This window comes from Lepisosteus platostomus, chromosome 5 (genome assembly GCF_059453375.1).
Source record: "Lepisosteus platostomus isolate fLepPlt1 chromosome 5, fLepPlt1.hap1, whole genome shotgun sequence".
Taxonomy (NCBI): Eukaryota; Metazoa; Chordata; class Actinopteri; order Semionotiformes; family Lepisosteidae; genus Lepisosteus; species Lepisosteus platostomus.
Window position 1 is genome coordinate 4,254,017 of NC_142615.1, and position 27,446 is coordinate 4,281,462.

The 27,446-nt window shown below is 51.9% G+C and overlaps 4 protein-coding genes across 6 annotated transcripts; 3 read left to right on the forward strand and 1 right to left on the reverse strand.

Annotated features, from left to right (window-relative positions):
• On the forward strand, nucleotides 1–5,651 carry LOC148662576 (uncharacterized). Of its 3 annotated transcripts, none has more exons than XM_088632244.1 (7): nucleotides 1–125; nucleotides 1,119–1,185; nucleotides 2,494–2,693; nucleotides 3,452–3,606; nucleotides 3,840–4,303; nucleotides 4,629–4,837; nucleotides 5,342–5,651. In XM_088632244.1, exons 2-7 carry the CDS (start codon nucleotides 1,170–1,172, stop codon nucleotides 5,543–5,545), a joined length of 1,248 nt encoding a protein of 415 aa, XP_088488370.1. In that variant the 5' UTR covers nucleotides 1–125; nucleotides 1,119–1,169; the 3' UTR covers nucleotides 5,546–5,651. The 3 variants fall into 3 exon arrangements, with proteins under 3 accessions (XP_088488370.1, XP_088488368.1, XP_088488369.1); XM_088632242.1 differs by lacking the exon at nucleotides 1–125 and adding an exon at nucleotides 527–545; XM_088632243.1 differs by lacking the exon at nucleotides 1–125 and adding an exon at nucleotides 679–707.
• A 145-nt stretch (nucleotides 5,652–5,796) lies between these two features.
• LOC148662577 (uncharacterized) lies at nucleotides 5,797–9,301 on the forward strand. Its single transcript, XM_088633011.1, has 4 exons — nucleotides 5,797–5,865; nucleotides 7,464–7,953; nucleotides 8,279–8,487; nucleotides 8,992–9,301. The coding sequence occupies exons 1-4, from the start codon at nucleotides 5,797–5,799 to the stop codon at nucleotides 9,193–9,195; spliced, it is 972 nt and encodes a 323-aa protein (XP_088489137.1). The 3' UTR covers nucleotides 9,196–9,301.
• Nucleotides 9,302–9,446: 145 nt separating this feature from the next.
• On the forward strand, nucleotides 9,447–12,951 carry LOC148662578 (uncharacterized). The gene is made up of 4 exons (XM_088633012.1): nucleotides 9,447–9,515; nucleotides 11,114–11,603; nucleotides 11,929–12,137; nucleotides 12,642–12,951. The coding sequence occupies exons 1-4, from the start codon at nucleotides 9,447–9,449 to the stop codon at nucleotides 12,843–12,845; spliced, it is 972 nt and encodes a 323-aa protein (XP_088489138.1). The 3' UTR covers nucleotides 12,846–12,951.
• A 6,312-nt stretch (nucleotides 12,952–19,263) lies between these two features.
• LOC148662579 (uncharacterized) lies at nucleotides 19,264–24,422 on the reverse strand. Its single transcript, XM_088632264.1, has 7 exons — nucleotides 24,230–24,422; nucleotides 23,762–23,830; nucleotides 22,222–22,421; nucleotides 21,311–21,465; nucleotides 20,618–21,081; nucleotides 20,084–20,292; nucleotides 19,264–19,578 (listed from the first exon to the last, which is right to left on the reverse strand). Exons 2-7 carry the CDS (start codon nucleotides 23,775–23,777, stop codon nucleotides 19,375–19,377), a joined length of 1,248 nt encoding a protein of 415 aa, XP_088488390.1. The 5' UTR covers nucleotides 23,778–23,830; nucleotides 24,230–24,422; the 3' UTR covers nucleotides 19,264–19,374.
• Between the last annotated feature and the right edge of the window lie 3,024 nt (nucleotides 24,423–27,446).

A 27,446-nucleotide genomic window follows, 5' to 3' on the forward strand; every position in this document is an offset into this window, starting at 1 on the left:
GACCGTTTCCCTCAACGCGAGTTAACTGTCCTGCAAACTGACCGGCTCCCCTCTTTTGTTTTTTCCGCGACGCTGTTGGGGGGAGAAAATAAAGAGACATTCCCCTTATTCCGTCCTCCTATGAGGTAGAATGGCCGTGACTAAAGTAGAAAATATGGGGACAAAAAACCAGCTCCTTTTTTTTTGGCTGACTAGGATAAATTTTCGGGGGGAGGGCACTCTCTCTCTCTCCAAACCGGGTGGAAACTCTCCCTCCTTCAACCAAGAGAAAAGAAACGCGTCGTTAACAATAAAACACAGTTACAAACAGCGCCAACTTCCGCTTCTGTCTTCGCGTTGTTGTTTTTTTTTTTAAAAAAAACAAAACCATCCCCCACTCTCAGTTACTAAAGCCACAGAAAGGAGATTCACCCTCCTCCCTTTATATGAACCTGTTAGCTGTTCCCTGTCCAGTCTGGGGCGGCTCAGTGGGAGAAAGAGAGGATGAAGAATGGCGTCGTCTCCCGGCCCCGGGAACGAGGCATGATGGGAACCCGCTGCTACAGGTGTTTCAGGCGAGAGGGGGGAGGGGCATACCACATGTGGGCGGGGTTTCGCGGCCCCGCGAACCTTATATGGAGTTCCTGTGGGCGGTTCTCAGCCCTATAAGAGAGGCCTGGAGGGTGATCCCAGTTCTTCCAGTGGAGTTGAGGTTTACCTTTGATCAGGTGAAGACTTGTCGGTGGTCTCCGATGGCGGTCTGTTGCGTTTCCCCGAGTGTGTCGCTTCTGGTTCCGAACTGGGGGTGGTCTCTCAGTGCTCTGACTGGCTTTAAACGCTCAGTTTGAGCTTTCAGGTTTATCTTCTGCTGTAGCTTTTTTTTCTAGTTGAATAGAATTGCAGCCTGTGTTTTTACAGTATGGATGGCTGTATTGAAGGCTGCTCAGTGTGGAAATGTGGGAGACTACAGAGGTATTTTTTTTTCCTTCTTGGTTGGGCGGGGGAGTGAGTCCTTCAGGTTCTTGGTGAAGACTTAGAATGTGCCTTTCCTGCAACTGTCTCATTGCTAGGTCAGTCGTTGGAAGTGTCTTCACACCTGTTTGTCTAAATAACTTTTTTTTTTTCCCCTGTCGTGACAGGATAAATTGGCTCTTTCTCTCTCCGACGGTCGCCTCCGACGTACCATAACCATGTCTCAGTGTCAAGGTAAGGAGGAGTGGAGTGTTCTGCTGAAAAGGTCTGAACAAGGTCTTGTTTATCTGACTTCAAGAATATTCTTTTTGGGACATGCTGTAATAGTGTAAGGCAGTATTGGGTGTGTGTGTGTGTGGGGAGAAGTGGTTCCCCAGTCCAGTTGACCTTATCCCCACTCTTGTTATCTAATTACGTCTGGGGAAGGATACAGACCTTGCCCTCCCTGATAAAATAACCTCCCTGTGAATGGATCTGGAGCTTGTGTGCTGGTTTCCAAACCAGTAACCAGCCCCTAGTCCTCTCTAGGCTCTCGGTACTTGATTTGCTATAATGAGTCGCATGGTGTTTGTAGATCAGGAGCTCCTATAGTGGTTTCTTTTTTTATTGCACCTCATTGACAACATTAAGCTGATAATGGACCAGTGTAAAGAATTAAGTGGGTTTCTGGGCACTCCGCATGTACCATCCTAAATGCTTGTTTTTGACTAGTTCTGGAGAGGGTGGGCTTTGGCGGGGGGGGGATCCACCTGGAAGATGTGACACCAGTCAGTGTGCCAGAACACTCAACCCACAGCAGCTCACAGTGGGGAGGAGAGCAGAGTGATGAAGCCAGTTCAGAGAGGGGGGGTGATTAGGAGGCCATGATTGGTAAGGGCCAATGGGAAGTTTGACCAGGACACCGGGGTTACACCCCTACTCTTTTCGAGAACCGCCCTGGGATTGTTAATGACCACAGAGAGTCAGGACCTCGGTTTGACGTCTCATCCGAAGGACGGCGCCTGTTTACAGTCCAGTGTCCCCCGTCACTATACTGGGGCATCAGGACCCACACAGACCGCAGGGTGAGAGCGCCCCCTGCTGGCCCCACTCACACCTCTCTCAGCAGCAGCCTTAGTTTTTCCCAGGAGTCTCCCCTCCAGGTACTGGCCAGGCTCACACCTGCTGAGCTTCAGTGGAGGGGCTGCCAGTTGTGAGTTGCAGGGTGATGTGGCTGCTGGATATTTCCACTCCCAATAAATGGGAATTCCTAATGATCTCTTTAGTGTTTCTGGGCTCTCCACTCAGAGGTATTACTAGGTCATGGGGATCCCCTCCAGCCCCACCAGTGTGCAGCCCCACCTGGATGATGCTTTCCTAAGAATACAACTGCTCAGCACCCTGGTCTATGGCAATCGAGAGGGCTGATGTCTTAACTTGGATATCCACATTCTCAGTTTGCTCAAAGTGGATGTGTGGACGTCTTCACCAAGCTTGAGTGCTCGAGGTTGTGGAAGCTAAAACTTTAAAGCCAACTTCAAATTTTTTTTTTGTCCCACTCAGACCTAGTGCCTGCTGACCAGCAGCTGATGAACGACATGGGGATGTTCCGAGATCTGCTCCCGGCCGCAGAGAAGACGGCTCTGCTCTTCCACCTGTCCTACCTGTGTCTGGCCACCCACCCCGAGCTGGAGAGGAAGCTGAGGCTCAAGGCCACCGAGAGCCAGCAGCTGTTCGCCTCCTCTGAGGTCCTGCTGCTCCAGGTGGGTCTGTGTGCCTGCTGCTCCAGGTGGGTCTGTGTGCCTGCTGCTCCAGGTGAGTTTGTCTCTTGGGTCAGAGCTTAAGAATACAAGTTGAGCGATTTTAGGACCTGTCAGGCCCGTTTGGTATCTGCTTCAGTAACCGGGCTGGCCAGCTTGTTCCACACCCCCACCACCCTTTGTGTGAAGTGTATGTGTATCGCAATCAACCCAAGATGCACTGCACCCCCAAGATTTAATACGTGTAACCCTTCAGCTTGGTGGTGTGGGCATCTAATAAGTGAGACTTTCTCCTTTCATCTGGATCTAATGGAAGACTTGTTTTGGCTCATGACTATTGATGTCTTAGTTCTATGAAACCTTTTCAACCCCTTATCCCAGGTCTTCATGGTGGGGGGGAGGGTGGAAGAACTATACCTTTGGCATAAATGTCAGTGTGATGTTTGAGGAGATGGGTGCTAAAATTGCCATAGAGAGTTGCATTCCTAGTTGAATGAAGGGCCCTTGAACTGGTCAGTTAATACTGAGGACACCCCAGTGGCTTTGTCCTGTGGAAGCCATTTTGGCTCAGGTATAGCTCCATAGAAGAGCCGAAATGGCTGCTGACGGCAAGGTCATTAGCATGAGGGTCCTACCAGCCGTTTTGTGGTTCTGCAGGGCCACAGGATTTAAGTAGGCCGGATAAGGGGCATCCTTAACTCGAGCTTGAAGGGGGGGGGCGATGGGAGCAATGGTGCTGATGCTTGATCTCTCGCTCGCAGTGCGCCAGTACAGCGACCAACATCCTCGGCACCATGATGCCGATGATCCGGACGGCGGTGAAGAAGAGGAACGTGGAGCTGGCCAAGAAGTTCCTGGACAAGTCAAAGGGCTGGATCGAGGACATCTGCCACCAGGTGGACCGCTCGGTGGAGAAGTAAGCTCTGGCTTCGTTTTGTGGGAACCAGCCATTGGAAAGAGCCAAAGACTCTGGCTGCTTGTAAGAACATGAAAGGAGATATCCTGTTCTAACTGAGCGGCTTGTTCCCCCTCTCACCCCTCTTGGTGTACAGCACACAACCCTGCCTGGCTCGCTTGCTGGGATTCTCCTGTCCCATAACCTGCGACCTCTCCTCTTCACAAGAGGCTTACCACTCCCGTCTCTTCCAGGTACGAGGCTCTGGGCAGGGGCGTGGGCGACACCTGCAGCGACGTGGTCAAGACCAAGGCGGACAAGGAGCAGCAGGAGAAGGAGAAGAGCGCGGAGGCCCAGGCCCTGGAGGGACAGTGCAGCAAGCTGGACGCCACGGTCAAACAGCTGCAGGGGGAGAGGGACCAGATGGAGAAGGACATCCAGGACAAGAACAAGGAGCTGCAGGGCCTCATCATCAGCATCGGGGAGCGGGACCGCAAGTTCGCCATCGTGGCGGCCGTGGTGCCCATCCTGGGCAACATGATCAACGCCATCCAGAAGGCCGCCAATGACCCCAAGGACAAGGCGGCCGTGGAGACTCTCAAGGTCCAGCTGGAGGAGCTGCACAAGAGCAAGGACGCCAAGGTGTCGGAGCTGTGGCAGAAGGAGAAGGAGCTGATCCGGCTGCAGCTGGACTACGCCAAGGTCCAGATCGACATCGGTAGGCGAGCGGGTTGCCAGATCATGGGGCCGCTGGGACGTGTTTTGTGTGGGGTATTGGCTTGTTCCACACCCCTACTACTCGGTGTGAAGAAGCCGCTCCTGTCCTGACCGAAGTCCCGCTCTCGGCTTCAAGTCCATAGTGAAGTCAGGATTTAGGGAAATGCGTTTTTATTTTTTACGTGATTGTTTGCTTTTAACAGACCTGAGCTGTCACCAGAGTTGGAAACCACTTCCGTCTCTAATCCGTTTCTACCATCCAAGAGTTAAGTCTGCCAGCTGAGCTCGGGAGATGATTCCTGCTTTCCTCTTCCTCTGCCTCCCAGGATCCATTGGCGATCCCAGCACGCTGGCGGAGGTCCAGAAGTGCCTGACCAGGATCCAGGAGATCCTGCTGCAGATGAAGAAGTTCTGGGAGATGACTGGCGTGGCACTGGACAACCTCAAGCAGAGGACCTTCGCCGGAGAGGACATGCTGGACTTCCTGGAGGAGTGCGAGGCTGACTTCCTGTCCAGCTTGGATAAGGCCGAGCCGGTCAGTTTGTTTTTCTGCTCGATTCTGGTAGATCGATCTCAGAGGGTGGGGTGGACAGAGCTGTCCTGCTTGGGGTCTCTCTGTCGGGTTGAACTTCTCTGATCTGGTACCTGCTGGCCCAGATCTCTGTCCTGGACACCCCCCAGACACTCTGACTTGTCCAGAAATTGTGCCACAGCACTAACAATCCTACGGGCAGCCCCTGAGCTGCTGATGTACTGGTTAGCATAGGTAGGGGGAGACCTTTCTCCACAAAAGGCAACGCTGTTCTCGGGAAGGAAGAGCCTTCCCCTGGGAAGCTGGGACCCGAATGCCGTGATCTACGTCGTTGAGCGGATGAGTTTCCTGGAAGTTTGGCCTCTGCCCTCAACTGTCATCCTAGATATTGTGGGTGGTGGTGGTGGTGGTGGGGGGGCACTTCCCAGTGGCTTCTGGGATATTACCCCGGTCGCTGAGTCTCATGTCGGTGCTTCTCCTCCTCCCCCTTCCCCGCCCCCCCCGCAGATCTGGAAGAGCTTCTGCAACGTCTGCATGCACGTCCGCGGGATGTTCATCCTGCAGTCCAAGGAGGCCTACAGGTTCCTGGAGGTCAGCCCCTCGGCCCTGAGCAAGGAGCAGTGGCAGCAGGAGTACGACAGCGTGGTGGCGCAGCTCGACAAGCTGAACCCCCCCGCCCCCGAGGCGCTGCAGGTCAAGGGGCCGGAGTAGCGCGATGGGGCCGAGAGAAGTGGGCTCAACCGCCTGACTCTATCTTGGGGTTGTGGGCTTCTGGCACTGTGCAGTATGAACCGCAATAAAAAACATTTGAGCAGTACCCTTGTGTTTTGGCACTTTGTTTTTGCAGCAACAAATGAGTTTTTTTTGGGGGGGGGGGTGGACGATGCAACTTCCCCTCCCCAGCAGTGGGTCCTCGACTTTCTGGATTGTATTGGAAGTGGGGTGAAATAAGATCTGACGAGATGGCGGTGGCGGCCCTTCTCCGGAACTACATTCCCCAGAAGGCTTTGCAGAGTGACCCGCCATCTGCAGTCAGCTGACTCGTTTGAGAGGAGACCATTGGTTCCCTCCCTCACGCTTAATTGACAGTGCGGTTCTTGGTCTTGCCTCTGCTCTTGGTTTCTGGATTCCCTTTCAGTCACAAGGGAGGGGTGGGGTGTCAAAGTTCAGTCATGCAGTTCATGAAATTGTTCATGCTGTTCTGATGGGGGGGGTCCCTTTGTTTTGCTAAATGTTTCAGCTTCCTCAAATGGGCATGGTAACCCAAAAAGTGCCCCTGGAATAAGCTCCTGGCTGAACTGGGCTTTGCAAGCCGATAGTAGCCTTTAAGAAATAATATTTAGGAAGAGTGGACCTGGGATGGTTTTCCTTTCCTTTAAAAACAAATGTTAAATAAAGGAAAATGAACTGTTTTCACCCTCTCATGTTGAGTTCTGACAGTGTTCAAGAGCCTTCTTGTGATTTTTCTGGAGGGGCGGAACAGTGGTTTTAGCGCCTGATTGCGTACCTCTGGTGTGTATTTATAAGTGCCGGACAAGAGGCTGTCGACGTTCACTTCACTGACGGGGAAATAAACTGCAACCGGAAGGACCGCCCCAGGAAGAGGTTTCCTAGATCTCTGATTGGTCAAGAGGCGCTGAATGACAGCTGCTTCTACCTATCGGAGCAGCCCCCTTTGCTAAACCGGTCGATCTGAAAAACTATGAACATTTTCGGCCGCGGTTTGATTTTGTTTCCTTATCGCCCCGGGATAAATTTCTCTGGACAACCGTTTTTATGCGTTTTTGGCGCATTTGAGCTTTTGCGATTGTGTTTAGCTGGAGAATTGATGCGCTTTCGGGACGTCTGAAAACTGCGACGCGAGATAAATATTCCAATGGAAAAGCAGTATTTTGGTTTAAAAAAAAAACAACAAATAACAGGTTTATTCCCTGCTGAAAAGAGAAGAACGAAAACGCAACGTTTCGGCCGTGGATCCTTCTACAGGTGTGAGTATTTTGGTTTCTGCTGTTGTATCTGGTTGAGAAAAATATTGTTGCCAAATTAAATGTAAGTTGTTTTATGACATATAGTCCGCGGTGTTGTTTTGATTTCGCCGGTGAAAATATTTGTATTTATTTTCGCCTTGTTTTTACACCTGTTATGCGGTTTCTGCCCGAGATGTTGTCCTCGGTATTATGCTATTGGTTTGTTTGTTTATTGCCAAATAGATTCGCCGCTGTAAAAATAAACTTTATAGTTGTGTTCAGAGGCTACTGGGAATCTTTTGCGTTTGCGACGTTTTTTTAGGAGCGCGTATTGTGTTTGTGGTAATGTACGCTTTGTAGTGTTAAACCGGGGACTGCTGGCCCAGTGTCTCCGACCGGTTATTAAATCTCCGTCTCAGAAGAAATTATTAAGGGTACTGTACTGCGGTGGAGAAGTAAGCTCTGGCTTCGTTTTGTGGGAACCAGCCATTGGAAAGAGCCAAAGACTCTGGCTGCTTGTAAGAACATGAAAGGAGATATCCTGTTCTAACTGAGCGGCTTGTTCCCCCTCTCACCCCTCTTGGTGTACAGCACACAACCCTGCCTGGCTCGCTTGCTGGGATTCTCCTGTCCCATAACCTGCGACCTCTCCTCTTCACAAGAGGCTTACCACTCCCGTCTCTTCCAGGTACGAGGCTCTGGGCAGGGGCGTGGGCGACACCTGCAGCGACGTGGTCAAGACCAAGGCGGACAAGGAGCAGCAGGAGAAGGAGAAGAGCGCGGAGGCCCAGGCCCTGGAGGGACAGTGCAGCAAGCTGGACGCCACGGTCAAACAGCTGCAGGGGGAGAGGGACCAGATGGAGAAGGACATCCAGGACAAGAACAAGGAGCTGCAGGGCCTCATCATCAGCATCGGGGAGCGGGACCGCAAGTTCGCCATCGTGGCGGCCGTGGTGCCCATCCTGGGCAACATGATCAACGCCATCCAGAAGGCCGCCAATGACCCCAAGGACAAGGCGGCCGTGGAGACTCTCAAGGTCCAGCTGGAGGAGCTGCACAAGAGCAAGGACGCCAAGGTGTCGGAGCTGTGGCAGAAGGAGAAGGAGCTGATCCGGCTGCAGCTGGACTACGCCAAGGTCCAGATCGACATCGGTAGGCGAGCGGGTTGCCAGATCATGGGGCCGCTGGGACGTGTTTTGTGTGGGGTATTGGCTTGTTCCACACCCCTACTACTCGGTGTGAAGAAGCCGCTCCTGTCCTGACCGAAGTCCCGCTCTCGGCTTCAAGTCCATAGTGAAGTCAGGATTTAGGGAAATGCGTTTTTATTTTTTACGTGATTGTTTGCTTTTAACAGACCTGAGCTGTCACCAGAGTTGGAAACCACTTCCGTCTCTAATCCGTTTCTACCATCCAAGAGTTAAGTCTGCCAGCTGAGCTCGGGAGATGATTCCTGCTTTCCTCTTCCTCTGCCTCCCAGGATCCATTGGCGATCCCAGCACGCTGGCGGAGGTCCAGAAGTGCCTGACCAGGATCCAGGAGATCCTGCTGCAGATGAAGAAGTTCTGGGAGATGACTGGCGTGGCACTGGACAACCTCAAGCAGAGGACCTTCGCCGGAGAGGACATGCTGGACTTCCTGGAGGAGTGCGAGGCTGACTTCCTGTCCAGCTTGGATAAGGCCGAGCCGGTCAGTTTGTTTTTCTGCTCGATTCTGGTAGATCGATCTCAGAGGGTGGGGTGGACAGAGCTGTCCTGCTTGGGGTCTCTCTGTCGGGTTGAACTTCTCTGATCTGGTACCTGCTGGCCCAGATCTCTGTCCTGGACACCCCCCAGACACTCTGACTTGTCCAGAAATTGTGCCACAGCACTAACAATCCTACGGGCAGCCCCTGAGCTGCTGATGTACTGGTTAGCATAGGTAGGGGGAGACCTTTCTCCACAAAAGGCAACGCTGTTCTCGGGAAGGAAGAGCCTTCCCCTGGGAAGCTGGGACCCGAATGCCGTGATCTACGTCGTTGAGCGGATGAGTTTCCTGGAAGTTTGGCCTCTGCCCTCAACTGTCATCCTAGATATTGTGGGTGGTGGTGGTGGTGGTGGGGGGGCACTTCCCAGTGGCTTCTGGGATATTACCCCGGTCGCTGAGTCTCATGTCGGTGCTTCTCCTCCTCCCCCTTCCCCGCCCCCCCCGCAGATCTGGAAGAGCTTCTGCAACGTCTGCATGCACGTCCGCGGGATGTTCATCCTGCAGTCCAAGGAGGCCTACAGGTTCCTGGAGGTCAGCCCCTCGGCCCTGAGCAAGGAGCAGTGGCAGCAGGAGTACGACAGCGTGGTGGCGCAGCTCGACAAGCTGAACCCCCCCGCCCCCGAGGCGCTGCAGGTCAAGGGGCCGGAGTAGCGCGATGGGGCCGAGAGAAGTGGGCTCAACCGCCTGACTCTATCTTGGGGTTGTGGGCTTCTGGCACTGTGCAGTATGAACCGCAATAAAAAACATTTGAGCAGTACCCTTGTGTTTTGGCACTTTGTTTTTGCAGCAACAAATGAGTTTTTTTTTGGGGGGGGGGTGGACGATGCAACTTCCCCTCCCCAGCAGTGGGTCCTCGACTTTCTGGATTGTATTGGAAGTGGGGTGAAATAAGATCTGACGAGATGGCGGTGGCGGCCCTTCTCCGGAACTACATTCCCCAGAAGGCTTTGCAGAGTGACCCGCCATCTGCAGTCAGCTGACTCGTTTGGAAGGAGACCATTGGTTCCCTCCCTCACGCTTAATTGACAGTGCGGTTCTTGGTCTTGCCTCTGCTCTTGGTTTCTGGATTCCCTTTCAGTCACAAGGGAGGGGTGGGGTGTCAAAGTTCAGTCATGCAGTTCATGAAATTGTTCATGCTGTTCTGATGGGGGGGGTCCCTTTGTTTTGCTAAATGTTTCAGCTTCCTCAAATGGGCATGGTAACCCAAAAAGTGCCCCTGGAATAAGCTCCTGGCTGAACTGGGCTTTGCAAGCCGATAGTAGCCTTTAAGAAATAATATTTAGGAAGAGTGGACCTGGGATGGTTTTCCTTTCCTTTAAAAACAAATGTTAAATAAAGGAAAATGAACTGTTTTCACCCTCTCATGTTGAGTTCTGACAGTGTTCAAGAGCCTTCTTGTGATTTTTCTGGAGGGGCGGAACAGTGGTTTTAGCGCCTGATTGCGTACCTCTGGTGTGTATTTATAAGTGCCGGACAAGAGGCTGTCGACGTTCACTTCACTGACGGGGAAATAAACTGCAACCGGAAGGACCGCCCCAGGAAGAGGTTTCCTAGATCTCTGATTGGTCAAGAGGCGCTGAATGACAGCTGCTTCTACCTATCGGAGCAGCCCCCTTTGCTAAACCGGTCGATCTGAAAAACTATGAACATTTTCGGCCGCGGTTTGATTTTGTTTCCTTATCGCCCCGGGATAAATTTCTCTGGACAACCGTTTTTATGCGTTTTTGGCGCATTTGAGCTTTTGCGATTGTGTTTAGCTGGAGAATTGATGCGCTTTCGGGACGTCTGAAAACTGCGACGCGAGATAAATATTCCAATGGAAAAGCAGTATTTTGGTTTAAAAAAAAAACAACAAATAACAGGTTTATTCCCTGCTGAAAAGAGAAGAACGAAAACGCAACGTTTCGGCCGTGGATCCTTCTACAGGTGTGAGTATTTTGGTTTCTGCTGTTGTATCTGGTTGAGAAAAATATTGTTGCCAAATTAAATGTAAGTTGTTTTATGACATATAGTCCGCGGTGTTGTTTTGATTTCGCCGGTGAAAATATTTGTATTTATTTTCGCCTTGTTTTTACACCTGTTATGCGGTTTCTGCCCGAGATGTTGTCCTCGGTATTATGCTATTGGTTTGTTTGTTTATTGCCAAATAGATTCGCCGCTGTAAAAATAAACTTTATAGTTGTGTTCAGAGGCTACTGGGAATCTTTTGCGTTTGCGACGTTTTTTTAGGAGCGCGTATTGTGTTTGTGGTAATGTACGCTTTGTAGTGTTAAACCGGGGACTGCTGGCCCAGTGTCTCCGACCGGTTATTAAATCTCCGTCTCAGAAGAAATTATTAAGGGTACTGTACTGCGGTGGAGAAGTAAGCTCTGGCTTCGTTTTGTGGGAACCAGCCATTGGAAAGAGCCAAAGACTCTGGCTGCTTGTAAGAACATGAAAGGAGATATCCTGTTCTAACTGAGCGGCTTGTTCCCCCTCTCACCCCTCTTGGTGTACAGCACACAACCCTGCCTGGCTCGCTTGCTGGGATTCTCCTGTCCCATAACCTGCGACCTCTCCTCTTCACAAGAGGCTTACCACTCCCGTCTCTTCCAGGTACGAGGCTCTGGGCAGGGGCGTGGGCGACACCTGCAGCGACGTGGTCAAGACCAAGGCGGACAAGGAGCAGCAGGAGAAGGAGAAGAGCGCGGAGGCCCAGGCCCTGGAGGGACAGTGCAGCAAGCTGGACGCCACGGTCAAACAGCTGCAGGGGGAGAGGGACCAGATGGAGAAGGACATCCAGGACAAGAACAAGGAGCTGCAGGGCCTCATCATCAGCATCGGGGAGCGGGACCGCAAGTTCGCCATCGTGGCGGCCGTGGTGCCCATCCTGGGCAACATGATCAACGCCATCCAGAAGGCCGCCAATGACCCCAAGGACAAGGCGGCCGTGGAGACTCTCAAGGTCCAGCTGGAGGAGCTGCACAAGAGCAAGGACGCCAAGGTGTCGGAGCTGTGGCAGAAGGAGAAGGAGCTGATCCGGCTGCAGCTGGACTACGCCAAGGTCCAGATCGACATCGGTAGGCGAGCGGGTTGCCAGATCATGGGGCCGCTGGGACGTGTTTTGTGTGGGGTATTGGCTTGTTCCACACCCCTACTACTCGGTGTGAAGAAGCCGCTCCTGTCCTGACCGAAGTCCCGCTCTCGGCTTCAAGTCCATAGTGAAGTCAGGATTTAGGGAAATGCGTTTTTATTTTTTACGTGATTGTTTGCTTTTAACAGACCTGAGCTGTCACCAGAGTTGGAAACCACTTCCGTCTCTAATCCGTTTCTACCATCCAAGAGTTAAGTCTGCCAGCTGAGCTCGGGAGATGATTCCTGCTTTCCTCTTCCTCTGCCTCCCAGGATCCATTGGCGATCCCAGCACGCTGGCGGAGGTCCAGAAGTGCCTGACCAGGATCCAGGAGATCCTGCTGCAGATGAAGAAGTTCTGGGAGATGACTGGCGTGGCACTGGACAACCTCAAGCAGAGGACCTTCGCCGGAGAGGACATGCTGGACTTCCTGGAGGAGTGCGAGGCTGACTTCCTGTCCAGCTTGGATAAGGCCGAGCCGGTCAGTTTGTTTTTCTGCTCGATTCTGGTAGATCGATCTCAGAGGGTGGGGTGGACAGAGCTGTCCTGCTTGGGGTCTCTCTGTCGGGTTGAACTTCTCTGATCTGGTACCTGCTGGCCCAGATCTCTGTCCTGGACACCCCCCAGACACTCTGACTTGTCCAGAAATTGTGCCACAGCACTAACAATCCTACGGGCAGCCCCTGAGCTGCTGATGTACTGGTTAGCATAGGTAGGGGGAGACCTTTCTCCACAAAAGGCAACGCTGTTCTCGGGAAGGAAGAGCCTTCCCCTGGGAAGCTGGGACCCGAATGCCGTGATCTACGTCGTTGAGCGGATGAGTTTCCTGGAAGTTTGGCCTCTGCCCTCAACTGTCATCCTAGATATTGTGGGTGGTGGTGGTGGTGGTGGGGGGGCACTTCCCAGTGGCTTCTGGGATATTACCCCGGTCGCTGAGTCTCATGTCGGTGCTTCTCCTCCTCCCCCTTCCCCGCCCCCCCCGCAGATCTGGAAGAGCTTCTGCAACGTCTGCATGCACGTCCGCGGGATGTTCATCCTGCAGTCCAAGGAGGCCTACAGGTTCCTGGAGGTCAGCCCCTCGGCCCTGAGCAAGGAGCAGTGGCAGCAGGAGTACGACAGCGTGGTGGCGCAGCTCGACAAGCTGAACCCCCCCGCCCCCGAGGCGCTGCAGGTCAAGGGGCCGGAGTAGCGCGATGGGGCCGAGAGAAGTGGGCTCAACCGCCTGACTCTATCTTGGGGTTGTGGGCTTCTGGCACTGTGCAGTATGAACCGCAATAAAAAACATTTGAGCAGTACCCTTGTGTTTTGGCACTTTGTTTTTGCAGCAACAAATGAGTTTTTTTTGGGGGGGGGGGTGGACGATGCAACTTCCCCTCCCCAGCAGTGGGTCCTCGACTTTCTGGATTGTATTGGAAGTGGGGTGAAATAAGATCTGACGAGATGGCGGTGGCGGCCCTTCTCCGGAACTACATTCCCCAGAAGGCTTTGCAGAGTGACCCGCCATCTGCAGTCAGCTGACTCGTTTGGAAGGAGACCATTGGTTCCCTCCCTCACGCTTAATTGACAGTGCGGTTCTTGGTCTTGCCTCTGCTCTTGGTTTCTGGATTCCCTTTCAGTCACAAGGGAGGGGTGGGGTGTCAAAGTTCAGTCATGCAGTTCATGAAATTGTTCATGCTGTTCTGATGGGGGGGGTCCCTTTGTTTTGCTAAATGTTTCAGCTTCCTCAAATGGGCATGGTAACCCAAAAAGTGCCCCTGGAATAAGCTCCTGGCTGAACTGGGCTTTGCAAGCCGATAGTAGCCTTTAAGAAATAATATTTAGGAAGAGTGGACCTGGGATGGTTTTCCTTTCCTTTAAAAACAAATGTTAAATAAAGGAAAATGAACTGTTTTCACCCTCTCATGTTGAGTTCTGACAGTGTTCAAGAGCCTTCTTGTGATTTTTCTGGAGGGGCGGAACAGTGGTTTTAGCGCCTGATTGCGTACCTCTGGTGTGTATTTATAAGTGCCGGACAAGAGGCTGTCGACGTTCACTTCACTGACGGGGAAATAAACTGCAACCGGAAGGACCGCCCCAGGAAGAGGTTTCCTAGATCTCTGATTGGTCAAGAGGCGCTGAATGACAGCTGCTTCTACCTATCGGAGCAGCCCCCTTTGCTAAACCGGTCGATCTGAAAAACTATGAACATTTTCGGCCGCGGTTTGATTTTGTTTCCTTATCGCCCCGGGATAAATTTCTCTGGACAACCGTTTTTATGCGTTTTTGGCGCATTTGAGCTTTTGCGATTGTGTTTAGCTGGAGAATTGATGCGCTTTCGGGACGTCTGAAAACTGCGACGCGAGATAAATATTCCAATGGAAAAGCAGTATTTTGGTTTAAAAAAAAAACAACAAATAACAGGTTTATTCCCTGCTGAAAAGAGAAGAACGAAAACGCAACGTTTCGGCCGTGGATCCTTCTACAGGTGTGAGTATTTTGGTTTCTGCTGTTGTATCTGGTTGAGAAAAATATTGTTGCCAAATTAAATGTAAGTTGTTTTATGACATATAGTCCGCGGTGTTGTTTTGATTTCGCCGGTGAAAATATTTGTATTTATTTTCGCCTTGTTTTTACACCTGTTATGCGGTTTCTGCCCGAGATGTTGTCCTCGGTATTATGCTATTGGTTTGTTTGTTTATTGCCAAATAGATTCGCCGCTGTAAAAATAAACTTTATAGTTGTGTTCAGAGGCTACTGGGAATCTTTTGCGTTTGCGACGTTTTTTAGGAGCGCGTATTGTGTTTGTGGTAATGTACGCTTTGTAGTGTTAAAACGGGGACTGCTGGCCCAGTGTCTCCGACCGGTTATTAAATCTCCGTCTCAGAAGAAATTATTAAGGGTACTGCACAATGTGAGACATTCCGAGATCTTCACAAATTCCAGCAGCCAGATCACCCTGCAGTTCACAACTGGCAGTCCACTGGAGCCCAGCAGGTGTGAGCCTGGTCAGTACCTGGAGGGGAGACCTCCTGGGAAAAACTAAGGTTGCTGCTGGAAGAGGTGTGAGTGGGGCCAGCAGGGGGCGCTCTCACCCCGCGGTCTGTGTGGGTCCTGATGCCCCAGTATAGTGACGGGGGACACTGGACTGTAAACAGGCGCTGTCCTTCGGATGAGACGTAAAACCGAGGTCCTGACACTCTGTGGTCATTAAAAATCCCAGGGCGTTTCTCGAAAAGAGTAGGGGTGTAACCCCGGCGTCCTGGCCAAATTTCCCATTGTCCCTTACCAATCATGGCCTCCTAATAACCCCCGTGTGTGAACTGGCTCCATCACTCTGCTCTCCTCCCCACTGAGAGCTGATGTGTGCTGAGCGGACTGGAGCATCATCCAGGTGGGGGCTGCACATTGGTGGCGGTAGTGGGATTCCCCCTGACCTGTAAAGCGCTTTGAGTGGAGTGTCCAGAAAAGCGCTATATAAGTGTAAGCAATTGTCATTATAATTATTACTATCAAATTTGGGAACGTTGTGCAAGTCCCGCATGGGCGCCATGTTTGTGGAGATCAGCGCAGGGCTGCTCTCGTCACGGGCGAGAGCTCAGGAGAATTGTGACGTGGGGGCGGCTCTTCCTGCTGACCGGTCACTGTGGGGTCAGAAACAATAAAGCCAGGAAAACGTATGGTATATGTAAAAAAAAATACAGTTTGATCACATAATTTACTTCATTACCTCCTGGCGGTTAAATGTTTTTTTTTTCTCTTGTACCTAGGGCTGGGCGATATGGCCCAAAACATTATCACGATAAAAATGTTCATATCAGTCGATATCGATAATTATCGCGCTAAATGTCAAATCGTTGTTTCTTTCAAGTTTGAAGGCAGATTTTTTTCCTCCTGAGTGAAAGTTGAAGAAACCAGACAGTTAACTGGTCAATTGAGCAACTCTTTTATTTTAAGAACACGACAAACGCTTGCCAACCAGCAGAGACGTTCAGCAAATCTGTGAGCTGCCCGGTTGGCAAAACACGCACGCGCACTCGCGCAAAGCATAAACGTATGTAGCGGGATGGACATCTGGACTGCCTTCCTAGGTGTCAGGTGTAAGGGAGTCGTATCTCACCTTGATCAACCAATCATGGACTGGTAACCCACGTGGGTCTCTGATGCCCACGAAACTTTCAGCCAATCAACGAGCTGAAGTTCCTCCAGGTAAAAACAGGCAACACAGCGAGCCTGGAGGAGGAGAATCTCTAGGGAGAATTCCAGCGGTGGGAGACAATTCCGGGGCAGGACAGCCCAGGAGCAGAAAGGCTCCCAAGGGCAGGACATTCTCGCAGAGCGCGGCCCCTGACCGTCCCGAGACTCAGCCCGGACCACCGTGGAACGGCCCGTGGGTCCGAGTGCCAGAACGTTCCTCTGTTCTAAGAGTCAGGAACGAACCGGTCCTCTTCCTGACCTGCTGGGACACCGCGGTCATCTTTTCTCCCGTGCTCGCAGGCCGGACAGCAGAGCCTGGCCCGGAGCCAGAGAGCGCGGATTGGACAGCAACAAGCCTGCAGCTGCCTCTTTGTGCCCGCAGGAGGTCTGAATCCCCACAGATCGGATGAGTCTTCACCTTCACTGCACTACAGCTCGAGAATTCAATTGCTATCCCAACCAGTTGATATCACTTTAATTCCTTAGAGTTAGGTACTCGTTTTGAGTATCTAGTGGAGACGTTGTGACCAAGTTCATTTCCGAAACGGTCTAAATGAATGATATACCGAACGTATGCCCTCTTGATATGTATAACTCTTTGTGACTGAATGAATATATACCTTTTGTATTCTGATAACCCTCAGGATAAGATCTGTTAGGTTTACATGCATATTGTATGTATTAATAAATGTATCCTTGTGTATTAGTACCTGTGTGTGTGTATGCGTTGTTTGAGTTATAAGGCTATTAAAATAATCAATTTTGTGACTTACTGCTACAGTTAATAATTGTCCCAGTAAATGTCCAAACCCTACAGAACTGGTGCCTCGTGAGAGCACACTACAGTTGTAAGGTCAGCAGGGATTGAAAAAGGACAGCAATTTCAAGTCTGGCTACATATAATAATAATTGCTTACACTTCTATAGCGCTTTTCTGGACACTCCACTCAAAACGCTTTACAGGTCAGGGGGAATCCCACTACCACCAGTGTGCAGCCCCACCTGGATGATGCGACGGCAGCCATAGTGCGCCAGAACGCTCCCCACACAGCAGCTCTCAGTGGGGAGGAGAGCAGAGAGATGGAGCCAGTTCAGAGAGGGGGGGTTATTAGGAGGCCATGATTGGTAAGGGCCAATGGGAAATTTGACCAGGACGCCGGGGTTACACCCCTACTCTTTTCGAGAGACGCCCTGGGATTGTTAATGACCACAGAGAGTCAGGACCTGGGTTTGACGTCTCATCCGAAGGACGGTGCCTGTTTACAGTCCAGTGTCCCCCGTCACTATACTGGGGCATTAGGACCCACATGGACCACAGCACCCCCTGCTGGCCCCACTAACACCTTCCAGCAGCAACCTTATTTTTTTCCCAGGAGGTCTCCCCTCCAGGTACTGACCAGGCTCACACCTGCTGAGCTCCAGTGGGTTACCAGTTGTGAGTTGCAGGGTGATATGACTGCTGGCTATGTAGGTCCCATTAGATTGAAATCGGGACGTTGAGTGGGCAACTCAAGGACATTGTGCTTCGGGTTTTGAATTGTTGTCCCAAAGAAAGGTACATTTTCCAGGTTTTTGGACACTCCACTCAAAGCGCTTTACAGGTCACGGGGAATCCCACTACCACCACCAGGTTTTTGTTTTTTAGCAGACTGAATCAGATTATCCTGTATATGTGATTTTAATTTAATTTCTCCAGTAAATGTAACCCTCAGTTTTGGGTTCAACTAGATATTTCGCTGTGCATTTGGACCAAAACTAGCTCCCTTCCTTTAACTTTGCCATGCAGACCAGCTTTGTGGAGAGACTGAGATATTGATTCATGGGTAGCTTTCTCCCATCTCTGCCACTGAAGTCTGTTGCTCTTTTAAAGCCCAAAACTGGCTTTCCGAGGACATCCTGAACCGTTTTCTTCCTTGCCCACCTGCTTACTTTAACAGTGTAGCCCGATCTCGGCAGTGTCTCAGTGATAGTTTATTCCTGGGTTAATAATAATAATAATTGCTTACACTTATAAAGAGCTTTTCTGGTGTGCCGCACTCCCTCCTGCTAAATACACAAGCAGACGTTCTGAAAAACTTGAAATGTGCGAAATCAGCACAAATGTCCCCTGCAGCTATTCAGGTTGTTTTGTTTTTGTTTTTTTGTACCGCAGAAAAGTCCAAAGAGCGACAGCTCGGCAGCAGTTTCCCTAATTTCACACGCTAGGGTAAAAAACGAGATTGGCACGCGCATTGTGAAACAGAGCAGAAAGAACCCTTGCTCGCCCTGGATTCGCCCACCGGGCAAATCGCCGGCGCCAGCAAGGAAAACGCTTACAAACGGAAAAATGACAACAGCCCTAAAAGCCAAACGGGAACCGAGAACAAAAGCCACCGTGCTCCCAGTTCTGCCGAGGTCAAAACAAACCGAGGGCCGCGTCTCAGCTCTTAACAGATCATCCCATCACTAAGAGTCCAGGTGGGGGCTGCACATTGGTGGCGGTAGTGGGATTCCCCGTGACCTGTAAAGCGCTTTGAGTGGAGTGTCCAGAAAAGCGCTATATAAGTGTAAGCAATTGTCATTATAATTATTACTATCAAATTTGGGAACGTTGTGCAAGTCCCGCATGGGCGCCATGTTTGTGGAGATCAGCGCAGGGCTGCTCTCGTCACAGGCGAGAGCTCAGGAGAATTGTGATGTGGGGGCGGCCCTTCCTGCTGACCGGTCACTGTGGGGTCAGAAATAATAAAGCCAGGAAAACGTATGATATATGTAAAAAAAAATACAGTTTGATCACATAATTTACTTCATTACCTCCTGGCGGTTAAATGTTTTGACATCAGAAAAATAGTTCATTTTCCTTTATTTGACATTTGTTTCTAAAAGGAAAGGAAAACCATCCCAGGTCCACTCTTCCTAAATATTATTTCTTCTTAAAGGCTACTATCGGCTTGCAAAGCCCAGTTCAGACAGGAGTTTATTCCAGGGGAACTTTTTGGGTTACCATGCCCATTTGAGGAAGCTGAAACATTTAGCAAAACAAAGGGACCCCCCCCATCAGAACAGCATGAACAATTTCATGAACCGCATGACTGAACTTTGACACCCCACCCCTCCCTTGTGACTGAAAGGGAATCCAGAAACCAAGAGCAGAGGCAAGACCAAGAACCGCACTGTCAATTAAGCGTGAGGGAGGGAACCAATGGTCTCCTTCCAAACGAGTCAGCTGACTGCAGATGGCGGGTCACTCTGCAAAGCTTTCTGGGGAATGTAGTTCCGGAGAAGGGCCGCCACCGCCATCTCGTCAGATCTTATTTCCCCCACTTCCAATACAATCCAGGAAGTCGAGGACCCACTGCTGGGGAGGGGAATTCAAGGCCCTTGAGCCAGCCTGTCTATAAGTGAAGTTGCCTCATTTCCCCTCCCAAAAAACTCACTTGTCGCTGCAAACAAAGTGCCAAAACACAACAAATGTTTTTATTGCGGTTCATACTGGACAGCGCCAGAAGCCCACAACCCCAAGATTGAGTCAGGCGGTTGCCCCCACTTCTCTCGGCCCCATCGCGCTACTCCGGCCCCTCGACCTGCAGCGCCTCGGGGGCGGGGGGGTTCAGCTTGTCGAGCTGCGCCACCACGCCGTCGTACTCCTGCTGCCACTGCTCCTTGCTCAGCGCCGAGGGGCTGACCTCCAGGAACCTGTAGGCCTCCTTGGACTGCAGGATGAACATCCCGCGGACGTGCATGCAGACGTTGCAGAAGCTCTCCCAGATCTGCGGGGGGGGCGGGGAAGGGGGAGGAGAAGAAGCACCAACATGAGACTCAGCGACCGGGGTAATATCCCAGAAGCCACTGGGAAGTGCCCCCCCCTCCCACCACCACCACCACCCACAATATCTAGGATGACAGTTGAGGGCAGAGGCCAAACTTCCAGGAAACTCATCCGCTCAACGACGTAGATCACGGCATTCGGGTCCCGGCTTCCCAGGGGAAGGCTCTTCCTTCCCGAGAACAGCGTTGCCTTTTGTGGAGAAAGGTCTCCCCCTACCTATGCTAACCAGTACATCAGCAGCTCAGGGGCTGCCCGTAGGATTGTTAGTGCTGTGGCACAATTTCTGGACAAGTCAGAGTGTCTGGGGGTGTCCAGGACAGAGATCTGGGCCAGCAGGTACCAGATCAGAGAAGTTCAACCCGACAGAGAGACCCCAAGCAGGACAGCTCTGTCCACCCCACCCTCTGAGATCGATCTACCAGAATCGAGCAGAAAAACAAACTGACCGGCTCGGCCTTATCCAAGCTGGACAGGAAGTCAGCCTCGCACTCCTCCAGGAAGTCCAGCATGTGCTCTCCGGCGAAGGTCGTCTTCGTGAGGATGTCCAGCGCCACGCCAGTCGTCTCCCAGAACTTCTTCATCTGCAGCAGGATGTCCTGGATCCTGGTCAGGCACTTCTGGACCTCCGCCAGCATCTTGGGGTCGCCAATGGATCCTGAGAGGCAGGGGAAGAGGAAAGTAGGAATCATCTCCCGAGCTCAGCTGGCAGATTTAACTCTTGGATGGTAGAAAGGGATTAGAGAAAGAAGTGATTTCCAACTCTGGTGACAGCTCAGGTCTGTTTAAAGCAAACAATCACGTAAAAAATAAAAACACATTTCCCTAAATCCTGACTTCACTATGGACTTGAAGCCGAGAGCGGGACTTCGGTCAGGACAGGAGCGGCTTCTTCACACCGAGTAGTAGGGGTGTGGAACAAGCCAATACCCCACACAAAACACGTCCCAGCGGCCCCATGATCTGGCAACCCGCCCGCCTACCGATGTCGATCTGGACCTTGGCGTAGTCCAGCTGCAGCCGGATCAGCTCCTTCTCCTTCTGCCACAGCTCCGACACCTTGGCATCCTTGCTCTTGTGCAGCTCCTCCAGCTGGACCTTGAGGGACTCCACGGCCGCCTTGTCCTTGGGGTCGTTGGCGGCCTTCTGGATGGCGTTGATCATGTTGCCCAGGATGGGCACCACGGCCGCCACGATGGCGAACTTGCGGTCCCGCTCCCCGATGCTGATGATGAGGCCCTGCAGCTCCTTGTTCTTGTCCTGGATGTCCTTCTCCATCTGGTCCCTCTCCCCCTGCAGCTGTTTGACCGAGGTGTCCAGCTTGCTGGACTGTCCCTCCAGGGCCTGGGCCTCCGCGCTCTTCTCCTTCTTCTGCTGCTCCTTGTCCGCCTTGGTCTTGACCACGTCGCTGCAGGTGTCGCCCACGCCCCTGCCCAGAGCCTCGTACCTGGAAGAGACGGGAGTGGTCAGCCTCTTGTGAAGAGGAGAGGTCGCAGGTTATGGGACAGGAGAATCCCAGCAAGCCAGGCAGGGGTGTGTGCTGTACACCAAGAGTGGTGGGAGGGGGAACAAGCCGCTCAGTTAGAACAGGATATCTCCTTTCATGTGCTTACAAGCAGCCAGAGTCTTTGGCTCTTTCCAATGGCTGGTTCCCCCAAAACGAAGCCAGAGCTTACTTCTCCACCGAGCGGTCCACCTGGTGGCAGATGTCCTTGATCCAGCCCTTCGACTTGTCCAGGAACATCTTGGCCAGCTGCACGTTCCTCTTCTTCACCGCCGTCCGGATCATCGGCAGCATGGTGCCGACGATGTTGGTCCCCGTACTGGCGCACTGCGAGCGAGAGATCAAGCATCAGCACCATTGCTCCCATCTCCCCCCCCTTCAAGCTCGAGTTTAGGATGCCCCTTATCCGGCCTATTTAATCCTGTGGCCCTGCAAAACCCCAACACAGCTGGCAGGACCTTCACGCTAATGACCTTGCCGTCAGCAGCCATTTTGGCTCTTCTATGGAGCTATACCTGAGCCAAAATGGCTTCTATAGGACACAGCCACTGGGGTGTCCTCAGTATTAACTGACCAGTTCAAGGGCACTTCATTCAACTAGGAATGCAACTCTCTATGGCAATTTTAGCACCCATCTCCTCAAACATCACACTGACATTTATGCCAAAGGTATAGTTCTTCCACCCTCCCCCCCACCATGAAGACCTGGGATAAGGGGTTGAAAAGGTTTCATAGAACTAAGACATCAATAGTCATGAGCCAAAACAAGTCTTCCATTAGATCCAGATGAAAGGAGAAAGTCTCACTTATTAGATGCCCACACCACCAAGCTGAAGGGTTACACGCATTAAAACTTGGGGGTGCAGTGCATCTTGGGTTGATTGTGATACACATACACTTCACACAAAGGGTGGTGGGGGTGTGGAACAAGCTGGCCAGCCCGGTTACAGAAGCAGATACCAAACGGGCCTGACAGGTCCTAAAATCGCTCAACTTGTATTCTTAAGCTCTGACCCAAGAGACAAACTCACCTGGAGCAGCAGGCACACAGACCCACCTGGAGCAGCAGGCACACAGACCCACCTGGAGCAGCAGGACCTCGGAGGAGGCGAACAGCTGCTGGCTCTCAGTGGCCTTGAGCCTCAGCTTCCTCTCCAGCTCGGGGTGGGTGGCCAGACACAGGTAGGACAGGTGGAAGAGCAGAGCCGTCTTCTCTGCGGCCGGGAGCAGATCTCGGAACATATCCATGTCGTTCATCAGCTGCCGGTCAGCGGGCACTAGGTCTGAGTGGGACAAAAAAAATTGAAATTGGCTTTAAAGTTTTAGCTTCAACAACCTCGAGCACTCAAGCTTGGTGAAGACGTCCACACATCCACTTTGAGCAAACTGAGAATTTGGATATCCAAGTGAAGACATCAGCCCTCTCGATTGCCATAGACCAGGGTGCTGAGCAGTTGTATTCTTAGGAAAGCATCATCCAGGTGGGGCCGCACACTGGGGGGGCTGGAGGGGATCCCCATGACCTAGTAATACCTCTGAGTGGAGAGCATTAGGAACTCTTGGCTTAACGAGAATTATCTGAACCATTTGTTCCCAGCTCTTGAACACGATGGGGCTTTGACTACTGTAGTTTGCTCACAAAAAGAGTCACCACCATGTAGACTTTAAAACCCTCCTGCTCACCTATAAGGGTCCGCGTGGCTTGGCACCTCAGTACCTGTCTGAGCTATCATCGCCCTACTCCCCTGCTCTCCTTACTCTCCCCCCCAAGCCCGTCTGCATTGTAGGGGTGACAGGGCCTTCTCCTGTTGTGCCCCCAAGCTCTGGAACTCTCTGCCCAAGGATATCAGAGAGTCACCTTCTCTAAACTCCTGCCAATCCAGAGTCCAAACCCTCTTCTTCAGAAGAGCCTTTATTGAACTGGTTCTGTTCTTCACCCCTCTGCTTCTCTTCGTACCACCATCCACAGTCTCCTCTGTACATTGTGATTGTGTACTCTTACTTATTGTTGTCATCCTGTAAAGCGCTTTGAGAAGCCACCTTTGAGCAGGAGGATTTTAAAGTCCACACAGAATTTGACCGGAAGCCAGTGCAGGGACTCCAGGATAGGAGTTATGTGAACACTTGCACCAGACCTGGTCAGGATTCTGGCTGCTGAATTTCGGACATTCTGCAGTTTGTTCAGAGTAGATTTAGATACCCCCAGCGAGTAGAGCATTCCAGTAGTCAATTCGAGAGAACACAAATGTGTTGATCAGCTCTTCAGCCACAGTTAACGATAGCACAGGGTGTAGTCTTGCGATATTTCTGAGGTGAAAACAAGATTTTTTGGACAGTATACTGTCCGAGTTGGACCGAGTTTAAGAGTCAGGCGTGCAGCCTGGAGAGAACTGGGGCTGGTTACTGGTCTCGAAACACACAAGCTCCTGTGTGAACCAGATCGATTCACAGCAAGTTTATTTTACTGGGGAGGGCAAAGCCTGTATCCCTCCCCAAATATAGTTAGATAAGAGTGGGGTGCCCTGAGCTGTAAGGCCAACTGGGTTGGGGAACCACTACTCCCCAATACTGCCTCACAATTAAACAGCATGTCCCAAAAAGAAAATTCTTGAAGCCTCCTTACCGTGACACTGAGACATGGTTATGGTATGCTGGAGGCGACCGTCAGAGAGAGAGAGAGAGCCAATTTATCCTGTCACGACAGAAAAAAAAGATGTAATTTAGACAAACGGGTGTGAAGACACTTCCAATTACTAACCCAGCAATGAGACAGTAAGCAGCCCAATTGGGATTGAGTGGAGAAGCAGGAAAGGCACAGGCTAGTTCTTAAACAAGAACTTGAAGGACCCACTCCCCCACCCACCCAAGAAGAAATAAAACCTCTGGAGTCTCCCACATTTCCACACCGAGCAGCCTTCCAACACAACAGTCCGGCTGTGACACAGGCTGCAATTCGCTTCAATTAAAAATGCTCAAGTTGAGCTTTTAAAGCCAGTCAGAGCGCTGAGAGACCACCCCCAGTTCGGAACCAGAAGCGACACACTCAGGAAACACAATAGACCCCTAGCGGAGAACACCAGCAAGTCTTCACCTGAACCCAGCCCTGAAAGACCACTGTCTGAACCTCGACTCTACTGGAAGAACTGAGAGCACCCTCCCCCCTTCCGGGCCCCTCTTATAGGGCTGCGCACTGCCCACAGGAAGTCCATATAAGGTTCGCTGTTTGTAACTGTGTGTTATTGTTAACGACGCGTTTCTTTTCTCTTGGTTGAAGGGGGGAGAGTTTCCACCCGGTTTGCAGAGAGAGGAGGGAACTCAGTTGATCTGGCAGCCCAGTATGTGATCTCCTACAGAATATGTCAATATTTTATAATATGTCTTTGTTGTAAATGTCTGTAACATGTCTGTAGATTTTATTTTACTTCTATTTTTTGTTTTGTTTAATGTAAATATCATTACTTTCATCTGCTTTGGCAACACTGATTGTACCCATCGGTCATGCTAATAAAGCACCTTGAATTGAATTGAATTGAGAGGCCGCCCTCCCCCCCCGAAAATTAATCCTAGTGCGCCAAAAAAAAAGGAGCTTGTTTTTTTTCCCCATATTTTCTACTTTAGTCACGGCCATTCGACCTCATAGGAGGACGGAATAAGGGGAATGTCTCTTTATTTTCTCCCCCCAGCAGCGTCGCGGAAAAAACAAAAGAGGGGAGCCGGTCAGTTTGCAGGACAGTTAACTCGCGTTGAGGGAGACGGGGCAAACCGCCGCCTCAGCTGGTCTCTCCCTCTCGGCGACCTGCGCCGGCTGTGCGTCGCCGAGCAACGTCGGGGGGGCGCTTAGTCTCTTCGTCACTTCCGGCCCCGCACAGAAGCGGGGGAGACGGCTTCATGGCTGCGCTCTGGCGAGAGGAGCCGGACGGGTCCGCTGGTTGTCGTCACCGCTTCTTATTCGGGATCTTGACTTCTGTAACAAATAGCGTTTTCGGTTTCTCAGTTGTGTTTGTGTGTCGGCACCTGCGGCTACAGGTGTGTGTGTGTCTGCACCTGCTGCTATACGTGTGTGTCTCAGTTGTGCGTTTGTATGTCTGCACCTGCGGCGACAGGTGTGTGTGTGTGTGTGTGTGTCTCAGTTGTGCGTTTGTATGTCTGCACCTGCGGCGACAGGTGTGTGTGTGTCTCTCAGTTGTGCGTTTGTATGTCTGCACCTGCGGCTACAGGTGTGTGTGTGTCTCTCAGTTGTGCTTTTGTATGTCTGCACCTGCAGCGACAGGTGTGTGTGTGTGTGTGTCTCTCAGTTGTGCGTTTGTATGTCTGCACCTGCGTGTGTGTCTCAGTTGTGTGTTTGTATGTCTGCAACTGCTGCTACAGGTGTGTGTGTGTCTCAGTTGTGTGTTTGTATGTCTGCACCTGCAGCTACAAGTGTGCGTCTCAGTTGTGCGTTTGTATGTCTGCACCTGCTGCTACAGGTGTGTGTGTGTGTGTCTCAGTTGTGTGTCTGTCTGTCTGCACCTGCAGCTACAGGTGTGTGTGTGTGTGTGTGTGTGTCTCAGTTGTGTGTCTGTCTGTCTGCTCCTGCGGCTACGTGTGTGTGTGTGTCTGTCTGTCTGCGCCTGCTGCTACAGGTGTGTGTGTGTTGTGCGAGGGCTGTCTGGCCTGTCCAGTGATATATTGCCTACGGTGACTCTCTCAGCTCGGACCTGCAGCGTGGAGCCTGGAGAAGACCTCAGTCCCTGTGTTCGCCGATGATGAGGTGGAGCTGCTGTTCACCGACACTGCGGTTTATCCGAGGTGACCGGGGCAGTCGGGGCTCGGTGGGGCACAGGCGTGTTTATTGCTGAGGAGGATCTCGCCCCCAGCAGGCAGGGAATGTGGGAGCTGTCCCCCCATGTTGGGGGGGAAACGGGACCAGGCAGCCAGGGCTGTACCACGCAGGAGAGGGCGCCCCCCCAGACCTGCTGTTCAGAGGACAGGGGGTGTGCTTGACCTGGTCAGCACAGGAGGGGGACAGGGTACCCCATCACCCGGAGCCCCCCCGAAGACTCAGGCTGACCAGGAGGAGGAGCCCCAGCGCCTGGACCCCCCCCCCGAAGACTCTATGGAGGAAGGGGGAGCCAAGTGGTGCCACAACAATGAAGGGGAGCCCAGGGGTGTCAGAACCCCTGAACGTGGTGAGGAATGGGGAAAGAGAGAGCCTGTGGACCACACGCTTGTGTCTTTCCAGGACGGGTCACCAGAACAGCAGCTCTGGACCGGAAGATGGAGTCTGGACCGGTGTAGTCGGACTTGATGGAGCACAGGCTGCCCTCAGGCATGTCTATTCCCACCAGACGCAGCTCCGGGAGGAGTTCCCGGCCCCCGTTAGGAAACATGACCAGGCATATCGGTTACAACTGCGAACGGGCCAACTTGAGAAAAGGCAGTTATGGTTCAGGTTTTCTTCAGCTCTCTGCTCTTAAACTGTGAAAACCATAAATTCTTGCGATACTAATCAGTATTAAATAGTAGGTTGCTGCTGGGAGAGGGGTGAGTGTGGCCAGCAGGGGGCGCTCTCACCCTGCGGTCCTTGTGGGTCCTGATGCCCCAGTATAGTGACGGGGGACACTGGACTGTAAACAGGCGCCGTCCTTCGGATGAGACGTCAAACCGAGGTCCTGACTCTCTGTGCTCATTAACAATCCCGGGGTGTTTCTCGAAAAGAGTAGGGGTGTTACCCCAGTGTCCTGGCCAAATTTCCCATTGGCCTTTACCAATCATGGCCCCCTATATAAATCACCATCTATAAACTGGCTTCATCCCTCTGCTCTCCTCCCCACTGAGAGCTGCTGTGTGGGGGAGCGTTCTGGCGCACTATGGCTGCCGTCGCATCATCCAGGTGGGGGCTGCACACTGGTGGCGGTAGTGGGATTCCCCATGACCTGTAAAGCGCTTGGAGTGGAGTGTCCAGAAAAGCGCTATATAAGTGTAAGCTATTATTATTATTATTATTATTAACTTACCGTTACACAGCGTTTTGGACCGTGCAAATGGAGGAGAGGCTCGTCAGACCTTTGGAGCCAGCACAGATGTCCGTCCGCTGTCCCGTGTTGGTTGTTTGTTGACTTTCGGACGGCGCTCCTCGTCGAATGGCTGCCAAATGAGGCGGCCTTGCGGTATTTGTGATCCTGAAACCCTGGAGCTGTGAGGCAGCCGTGCCATTCAGAGAAACCCCCCCCAGTTTCCAGGCAAACTGCTAAAGTGCTTTGGCAGGTGTCTTTCGGGTTAAATAAAACAGCTTTGAAGAGTGAGTGATGTTCATGATGGTTATCTCG

What these genes read in the sequence shown, in the direction of transcription:
- LOC148662576 (XM_088632244.1), top strand. An exon ending in GTGGACCGCTCGGTGGAGAA is followed by an intron (nt 3,607 to 3,839) that starts GTAAGCTCTGGC and finishes CGTCTCTTCCAG; the next exon opens with GTACGAGGCTCTGGGCAGGG. An exon ending in GCTTGGATAAGGCCGAGCCG is followed by an intron (nt 4,838 to 5,341) that starts GTCAGTTTGTTT and finishes CCCCCCCCGCAG; the next exon opens with ATCTGGAAGAGCTTCTGCAA.
- LOC148662577 (XM_088633011.1), top strand. Translation starts at nt 5,797, where the DNA reads ATGGCGGTGGCGGCCCTTCTCCGGAACTACATTCCCCAGAAGGCTTTG. An exon ending in CAAGGTCCAGATCGACATCG is followed by an intron (nt 7,954 to 8,278) that starts GTAGGCGAGCGG and finishes TCTGCCTCCCAG; the next exon opens with GATCCATTGGCGATCCCAGC. An exon ending in GCTTGGATAAGGCCGAGCCG is followed by an intron (nt 8,488 to 8,991) that starts GTCAGTTTGTTT and finishes CCCCCCCCGCAG; the next exon opens with ATCTGGAAGAGCTTCTGCAA.
- LOC148662578 (XM_088633012.1), top strand. Translation starts at nt 9,447, where the DNA reads ATGGCGGTGGCGGCCCTTCTCCGGAACTACATTCCCCAGAAGGCTTTG. An exon ending in AGAGTGACCCGCCATCTGCA is followed by an intron (nt 9,516 to 11,113) that starts GTCAGCTGACTC and finishes CCTCTTCACAAG; the next exon opens with AGGCTTACCACTCCCGTCTC. An exon ending in GCTTGGATAAGGCCGAGCCG is followed by an intron (nt 12,138 to 12,641) that starts GTCAGTTTGTTT and finishes CCCCCCCCGCAG; the next exon opens with ATCTGGAAGAGCTTCTGCAA.
- LOC148662579 (XM_088632264.1), bottom strand. An exon ending in GTGGACCGCTCGGTGGAGAA is followed by an intron (nt 21,082 to 21,310) that starts GTAAGCTCTGGC and finishes CGTCTCTTCCAG; the next exon opens with GTACGAGGCTCTGGGCAGGG. An exon ending in GCTTGGATAAGGCCGAGCCG is followed by an intron (nt 19,579 to 20,083) that starts GTCAGTTTGTTT and finishes CCCCCCCCGCAG; the next exon opens with ATCTGGGAGAGCTTCTGCAA.